At 35.2% G+C, this 8939-nt stretch overlaps 1 protein-coding gene across 1 annotated transcript in view; it reads right to left on the reverse strand.

Moving 5' to 3' along the window:
- Positions 1 to 385: 385 nt before the first annotated feature.
- The window catches only part of CTDSPL2 (CTD (carboxy-terminal domain, RNA polymerase II, polypeptide A) small phosphatase like 2), a gene marked incomplete at its 5' end in the record, with an annotated part of 19282 nt that continues 10728 nt past the window's right edge, over positions 386 to 8939 (reverse strand). Inside the window, 5 exons of the mRNA XM_009702134.1 lie at positions 386 to 2499; positions 3051 to 3146; positions 3984 to 4110; positions 6427 to 6506; positions 6604 to 6666. Coding sequence (XP_009700436.1) covers positions 2434 to 2499; positions 3051 to 3146; positions 3984 to 4110; positions 6427 to 6506; positions 6604 to 6666 — 432 coding nt within the window. The remainder of the gene's footprint in view (positions 2500 to 3050; positions 3147 to 3983; positions 4111 to 6426; positions 6507 to 6603; positions 6667 to 8939) is intronic.

Here is an 8939-nt window from a genome sequence, read left to right on the forward strand (position 1 = left end):
CATGTGTTTAAGGACATTACTTGAACAGATGATCACCTCTTTTTACAGTCAGAGAAAAGCGATGAACTACTTAACAAAAATCATTTCCTTCTGGTAGACTAGTGAATTTAAAAGCAGTTCTATTATGTCAATTACTTGGAGAAATTTGGAAGAATTCCACTTTAAACAAGGATTCACCGTTAAACTAATTAAAGATCTCAGATTTAGATTTACATTTTAACGAACAACTAAAAAATAGTTGGCAAACCATGTAGCAATTCAAATACAAGCTGACCATTTTCAAAATCTATAAATACTTCCAGAACCATCTTATCGACATAAAAACAGGAAGGAACGGGGATTGTTACAGGGTTCACACGTCTGCGCAAAAGCATATATAAAGGTAATGTTATGTACATTTTATTTCAATAAAGACATAAGACAAACAGCGTAAAGATGCCCAGATGCCCTAAAGATAAATACATTTAAAAGATTCTCATTAAAATGAATCTGTAGTATTTCTTTCCTGCAAGCAAAATACCTTTCTTTAAATACAAAAAAAATCAGTATTCTGAATTGCAAATGTTTTCACTTTTTTGCAGAAAAATCTGCCATGATGATTTTTTTTTTTTTAATGAATAAGGATTTTCCACAAAACAGGCTTGCTCTACATGCTAATTTTTTTAAACAGTTCAGTGACACCATGTGCTAGCTACATACACAACAGATAATATAGTAAGAAAACACTCAACCTGATGAAAAGTTAAAATCTTCATTAATACACTGGAAAAAGTTGACATAACTCATGCCTTTTAAAATCAAAAATACAAAAATTAAATGTTTTCCTAAAAAGATTTTCCTTATTTTAAGGACTCATTTGAAAATGAAGCTGCATGTAATTTGTACAATAAAATTGTACAAGTAAACAGGTAATATACATAAAAAATTAATTGACATACTTCTCAATTATCAGTTGTCCACCTTTAATTTCCAATACTGTACTTTCTTAACAAGCATACAAAATATCAAACTTCTCTTTAGAAAAAGTGCCGTTCTGTGACATCTTTTACACAAAAACAGTCTGAGCCTATGGCGTGGTAATGCAGTCGAGAGGCAAAGCATCCTAACTTTTACAAATTATACCTTCCATAAAAAGCCTCCGGAAAAGGAGATTACACACCATTATAAAAATATCCACCTCTTGTAGTAGCTGCATTAGAGAACCAAGGCTGAAAGACTATTTCCATATAGCATAGAAAACCACTATGATAGCAGACTGCCTGCCTGGGTGGCGTGGGAGTGTACTGTACCACAGGATTATGCATAGTTACTGCCAGGTACCTGCGCTGTCACACCGAGCTTAAAACTGATTGTAACGATGAGTGTCACAGAGGTACCATCAGCCCATGCAAAACATCTTAAAATACTGAGCCACTGTGCAGAATACTTCAATCTTGGAGGAAACAGAAGGCAGCAGTAATTGAATTGCATCAAACCTAAGAGGTGACCAAACTAGTTCTCCTTTCAAGATCTGCATGCACAGCATAGTCTGAGGTATTCCTTGTCCGTCAGTTGTTTGTGCCACTGCAAGATATTGTCTGTCCAGAGTACATGCCATCACAATGGTTTAAAATATTCTGAATATTAGTAATTCTTATATTCTTCTTATCTAGCCAGTCTCTTGATTTTTGAAAAGATTTCCACTACAGTAGAATATTACAGAAAGAAAATATAAATGCAGGAGGGTTCTTTCTAAATGAAACTTACGTGGACTAAAACTAGAGAATATTTTTAAACAAATATACAGTATGCAGGCAGACAAAGCAGGAAAACGGCCATCCAACTGTTTAATAAAAAAAACTAAGAAAATTTGGCTATTTCCAGAAAAAACTATGAAGCGCCTCAACTAAAAGGAATGCATAATGAAATTCTAATCTAATACAGGTCAAAAATGTAAAAAGGTTATAAACCTTAACAGGAAAAATAAAACAACTTTTACTGGCCATTCCTGTTGAAATGAGAATCTTAAAAGTAACAGAAAAGTGGCTACAAACCCACTTAGAGCACCGAACAGAGAGAAAATAAGAGTCCATTTTCAATCTCTGTTATATCATAAAATCCTGTGTTTCTACAGGTCAAACTGCTGGTGGCAGAAACAGAATTCTTTATAAACTGCAGATGTCCTGTACATAAAAAAATTTCATTGGAGTTGCACTAGTTCTAAAGACTTTTCTGTTCTAGCCTACCTACTGTGTTGTACTGTATTGTACTGAATGTATTCAATCTCAGATATAGAAAGTCTCTTTCTGTAACCCTTGATTATTGTTGGGCACCAAAGATAAGAAAAGCAAGACGGGGTACAAAAATGCAAAATTTCAACAGTAATGGCAATGTTTTGTTTTAGTCCAAAAGGGTCCTGCATTTTCTCCCCCTTCAGTAATTATACAAAAGGCTTTAATCTGGGGGTAGCAAGTCATGCAAGCGAAATCTGTCTCTGATGTGAGGTCGGACATCTTCATTCTGTAAGGGGGGAGGAAAAAGAGAGAAAAAAAAAAAGTGCAGGTTTTAGGAGAATGAACACATCGGTAAATGAGATTTTAACAGGGTCAATTTCCTAACACCTGTATTTTAGTATAACAAAATATAAGCCCTGAATATATGCAATTACAAGAGACTTACAGAAATAAATACGTAACATTTACAACAATTTAAAAGTAATTTATTTGTGTTTTAAGAATAAAAAGCACATGTCACAGCCAACAATAGGCATTATTTCATCTAAATGCCTACAGATTCTCAATATCATTATAATTGATGTTACAAGTCTACAGTCCTTGATTAAAAGCACAGTTAGCAATAATGACAGGCTGTCTTTTGCTATGCAAATAACTCCTTGTGCATGCTTTGAAATACCGCCCAGAGTATCCTTTTCAAAAAGAGACATATATGACTTTCAGCATTCTAAATCTCAGTGGCTCAAAAAAATCTTAAAATATGTGAAAATACTCAATAGAGCTAACTAACATTTTTGGGTGGCAGATGGGGAAGAGCTACATAAAGGAAACACTTACCAGCTCTACAAGTTTCTCCAGAAATGGAATCAATTTTAGGAGTTCGTTGTCATTCTTATCCATGAACCAGCTTTCTATAGGAATTCCATTTGAAAGCTAAAGTGAAAATAAATAATAATAATAAAAAAATCAACACATGATTTATAGCATTTTGGGCAAAAATGTTTCCCAGCTAGAGCTTATTAATATGTATTTTTCCTCTGTAAAAGTCTGTATTAAAGTTCACTTCCAAAATATCTCCTTCCTTTGCATACATCACTTCAAAAATTTCCACATCAAAGCTGAAATAGAACTAGCTCTAAAAGTCCTGCAAAAAAAGCGTTGGGATTTTGAGAGAACTTTATGTTAAAACATACACGGATACTAACTGTGTGCTGGCTTTACACAGCTTGTGCAAATGAGGATAAGTCAAACAGCTTTTTGGTTTTTTGCTTCTTTAATGTAGGTGAGACGTTCAAGATCACACTCTGCACTTCTTTATCTATATAACAGACGAACTGGAATAGTTACATACCATACTTCTGGGAAAATCTAAATCACAGGGTATAATTTTGTAACATTTAAGGATAAGCAGTTTTCACAGCTGCGTGTCATTTCAACCAGCTATTTGTTCTTAATCATTTCACTCCACAAGAGAGTCCAAGCAACAGACTTAGCAGAGTGGTGGTTTCTTTAAGAAAAGCTGAATGAGAAGTAAAACTGATCGGTTATATAGTCTGTTCATGTAAGAAGTCACTCAGTTTGCACTTGATGAGCTCTTCACAAAAATAAGAAAAGCAAGCAAACCTGAGTAATTTGTGACAGTTTTGTTTATAAACTTAAACACAAACTTAAGCACAAAACTTAAGAAGTTAAATCAGAATGTTGTTTCACTGTCTTCCTTCAGAAAGTTTTTTGCCATATCTGAAAGTCTGCTGACAGCAGCATCCTTACCTGATAAGCAAAGGCTTGTGGTGAATTGTCAATTATGATCGTTTTTGAAAGATCTCTACCAAGAATGTTTAAATCCTTTATGTAATTTCCTTGTACACAAACACAATGCTCACGGAAAAGTCGATGCCTGTGATTAAAGTAAAATACTAATTAATGAGACAAATTGCAACATCTACATTGCACAGGGGAAAAGTTAACTTTGCCAAATGTTGTCCAACTTTTTTTCTCTTCCAATCTACTAGCTCCTTTTAAAGAATTGTTCCGTTTTTTCCATTGGCTTTTGAGCTTTTTACTGGTAAAATCACTAGCTCAGGTAATTTTATATTAACATAGTTCTGCAGGCGGTAGTTTGTATTTAAACAGAAAAGCTCAACTCAAATTTAACAAATATTTGTAAACAGAGTCTTGCTTTCTAACTATTTTTGCAGATGGATTGACAAAGGGACCCAAAATACTCAAATGATTTTGCAAGGCCCCGAGATCAGCGATTAGTTCTGCACAGGATACAATTTATTGGGTTTTATTATCCCTTTATTTGGTTCCAGCTGTTACAGTACATGGCCTCCCTATGCCACTGCATGCTAGAACACAACGTATCAGAAGTGTTTTCTTTTTTATGTCACCTCTCTTCACAATTAACCTATTTCAGTTATTAGAGCTTGAAAAAAGCCTCGAGGCCAAAACATTCCATCAACTTCTTCCTTTCCAATTAGTGTACTCCCTTTTAATTTATTACAGAAGAAATGCATGGATAGACTAAAAGAACTTGGATTAAAAAAATAGCAGGAATAAAACTCACATTTCATGGAACATCAACGTAATTATAGTTTAAAAATAAATTGTAAACTAGACAGATTTTGAGTTTTACAGAGTCGTATTATACTGCAGTTTCCTTAAAGCTGCTTATATTTTTAAATTAAGTTTTGAGAAGCTGTACATAGTGTGCTTAATTTCATAAAGAGGTTGAGTTCCTAATGTTGCTATGGAGGAAAATAAGCTGATGCCTCAGCAGCAAATGAATTTATATATAGATTCTGAGTCACACGTGTAGAGTGCCTGACAAGTCTACCTTTAGGCTAATGTCAAAACTAATCATGCCTCGATGTCAGCTTTTCGGTGGCACATGAATCACAACTAAACTTATGCATCACATGGATCTTTCTGCAAATTCTTAGAATATTGTTTGGCTGTTTATTTAACTTTCTTTTTCCTGTTCCTACAGCAGTTAAAATTGCAGTCCAGAATTATACATATTAAGTTATTGGAGAAAGATTTTTAATGCTATGGATGCACACTTAAGGCTCATTTTCTGGAAGTGCAAGTGTCTTACTTGTTCATACATCCCGTTTGGCTGTGTGATTCAGCTAGGCTCAAGTATTCCAATGATAGAAAGTATTTAGTTTTGTTTGCCCGTTCAAAACACAGTGACAAGTAAGCTTACCAAAACCAAACTAGGATTCTGGTGTGTGTGCCATATAAAAACAAGCAATAGGATGACTGTTCCCAGATGAAAACTAGTGAACAGTTTATCTTTATGCTCTTAAGGAAAGTGAGTTACAATATGCCTAAACTACCAAGTGAAAACAATGGATACAAACCCTGTCTCAGTCAGGGTGCATTTGGATATTTTATTATGCCTGTAAAGAAAATCAAGTTTTCACTGAAGAATATTACGATAAAATGATGCAGAGAAGTGCTTTGCCAGTGATGTCCCAGGTACAGAATTTATACAGTTCTGACTATGATCAGGTAAAGTTGTTTGCTTCCCTTACTTGGGACACCCTGTGTGGGTGAATCCCTGAGAAGACTCCTCTTTGGTTTCAACTTTCCTAAGTAACAGCCCACCTTCCAGATGAGAACAACAGAAAGAATCTCATCCGGCAGAATTTCTTTATGCCTTAAGGAACTGTTCTCAAGAAATGCCAATCACTTCCAAACAAAGGTCAGTGTTAGAAAAACCAAACCAACTCTAATACAAAACCCACAAATTATTTTATGATTGAATAAGAAAGAAAAATATGCTGATTGTAAAGATAACTATACAATTTATAATTTATAACTATAAATCAAGTTTGAATAGTTAAAAGTAATCTAATAGTTAGTTTTCTTTATTCCTAATGTGTATTCCAAAGCAGCTCAAGCACATTTTTGATACCCAAGAGGTCATTTCCCGTGCGCAAGCCTAACATGCTACAGAGAATGAATGGGTATATTTTTTGGCCACAGAGGGCAATGTAAAGCTGCCTGGGTTTATCTTATCACCAAGGCAGTAATTCAATCACTTCATTTTTCTCTCACTCTTCGACCAGACAAAACCCACAAAGAATCAGTTTAGTGAGACACACTGCAATAACAAACATATCATCACTTTCTTCATCACATTTGTTAGGAAACAGTACTTAGTTTGCTTACAACATGTATGTTCACAATTTTCTATTTTTACCTGACCAGTTGCTTTTTAGGGTCTAGTATGTTCAATAACTTGTCTGCATACACCTTCTTAGAAGCAGTAAAAAGAATGATCTATGGATTAAAGGGGGAAAAAGTAATTATTTTAGATATAAGTATGTGAATATAATTTAAAAATTAAAATTAAAAGGTAGTATCTAATTCTTTTTACCTCATAAATCTGAGACATACGCTCCAGAAATTCTCGGAAGAATGGCCTTAACCGGACATAAACCTGAAGCAGAGATGGACTTTAATAAAGATTCAAAATACTTCAGCTATCACCCGCACTACTAAGTACCAGTTTGTAAAGATTAGGTCAAAATGAGCATTATGAATAAAGTAAACAGCAAATATTAACTTCCTACGGAACAGCAACTCCATTAAAACAATATTAAATTAGCTTGCAGCCTAAGCAGCTATAAGTGAAAGCGTAAGATGATAAAATTAGGCTTAACAAATTTACTGGAAAATTTGATGGAATTAGAAATAATTTCAATTATTCACCAGCTGGGCAGCATCAGTTCAGTTACTAGATAATGTGTGCCAGCGCATAACCTAAATAATCTTCTTAATAACCTTCTTCCACTAAGAATTACATGTTGAACATGGGGATGTCAGAAGCGATTAAAAAAACCCCAAAGGCTTCAGCTGTTTCCAAATTTCCATAAATTCCAATACCGCCAACACAGAACCACACACATCCATACATTATTCCCTGTAAAAAAATCATAGACTCACGAGAAGAGATGCCAAGTTAGGAGATTTCTGCATCTCTGTCTCCGATTTAACTCACAATACAAGACTTGGGCTCGCATGGAGGCATCTACATAGATCTGTAGGTTCAGGGCAATGGCCCAACACCATGGCAGATGTGAGGGCACGTATCAAGCACCATCCTACACCTGTGGTACAATACTGAAATTTATATTTGGATGATGGCCTGCTGTGGTGTTTGGCACAGATCTGGACTTGACCTAAACCAACAGTGATAACACACTCTAAGGTGTAAAAATGCAGCCTTATGCTCTGCTCACCTTTCTTTTTGCTCCAGAGATGCCCACATATAGAATTACAGTTCTGAGGAAAGAGTTACTGACATACCCAGAAAGAAAAGGGCATATACTGAACTTCTTTTAATTGCAACCAAGGTAATTTCAGCTTTATCCATTTTTTTTAACAGCCAGTTAGGAATAGGCTTGAATTTACCTTCAATCACAGTAAATCTCCATAAAGGATTTGTAGTACTTGAACTGAATTAATATCAAATTTATATGTGGACACCAGCAAGTGACCAGAGGGGAAGAAAAGGGGAATAGTTTAAGTGAATACAAAATTTCATATTGTTAGCCCATGCTGCAATAGATCTTAGTCCTTTCAAGGAAGCACATATTTCTAAACCAATATGAATTTTACTGTTTTCATAGTTTTCTTTTTTTTTGTTTTTTCCCCCTAGACTAGGAGCAATCATCAAAATCGGGTAATCTTATCATGTCTGCTAATATGATCTCTACTTCTGGCATGTGAAGATACATTCATTGACTACGCAGACAATGTCTACTTCCCTTCTCATTCTGGCAAACCCACATTTCCAGGCAGTATAAAAGTATCCCTTAAATCAGCAATCAAGAACGGTTTGGAGGGATCGCAGCTTGTGGTTGACAGGCTTCTGGGCTGCATTTAGCCAAGATAAGTACTGAAAAGCCAGCTTTCTAAACATAGAGTTGACAAGCGTGTCTTCACACCACGTCTCCTGACAGCACTAAAATCTTTGTGAAAACGACGCCTCATCTTGCCATAATAAGGTAGTGAAGTTCTGCTCAGAGACTAGATGCTGTGTTTACCTTACCCCAAGAACATATGTAATGAATTAACACAGAGCCTCCAGGTGACCAGACACTAAATAACATTCAAGTTGTCTGTGACTGTAAATTCAGGGCAAATTGTTCACTCCGAGCGTTTGCTCTGTATGTCCCAAGCACATAACGCAGCCAGCAACCTCCCTAGTTGTAAGCCAGAGTTTAAGGGAAGGTAAGTTTTTCTTTGCAAATGCCAAAAGGATTATTCTGTTCATGTCATTTTTCCTCAGTAAATGTTTACTTAAATTGTGACCTAAATCTTTCTCTTCAAAACTAAAAAGTAAGTCACAGAAAGGATATTAATGTTTTCACTGCGCAGGACATAACAGTTGCTAATAATGGTAGGTAAAGAGGATGATATTTGGTTCTAAGGTTTTTTCAAGAGCTTGATTTTGAATGAGCAAGCCTATTCTCTATTATGGAAGAAACACAGATGCCATTTCAGAAACAGTCTCTTCAACATCTCTTCTACAAACTCTCCTGGCAACCAAAGCAGTAAGCTAAGGTATCTGTCGATATTTCAATATATAATTTATTGTTCCTTTTGAATCTGGATTGAATTATATTGGTCACAATGACCAGTTAAAAGAATTACCAAAATCATTCAATTAGATCAGAGAACAGTTACAGCTGCTTGGGTTCATCATGT

This window comes from Cariama cristata, unplaced genomic scaffold, assembly GCF_000690535.1.
Source record: "Cariama cristata isolate BGI_N322 unplaced genomic scaffold, ASM69053v1 scaffold16960, whole genome shotgun sequence".
Classification (NCBI taxonomy): domain Eukaryota; kingdom Metazoa; phylum Chordata; class Aves; order Cariamiformes; family Cariamidae; genus Cariama; species Cariama cristata.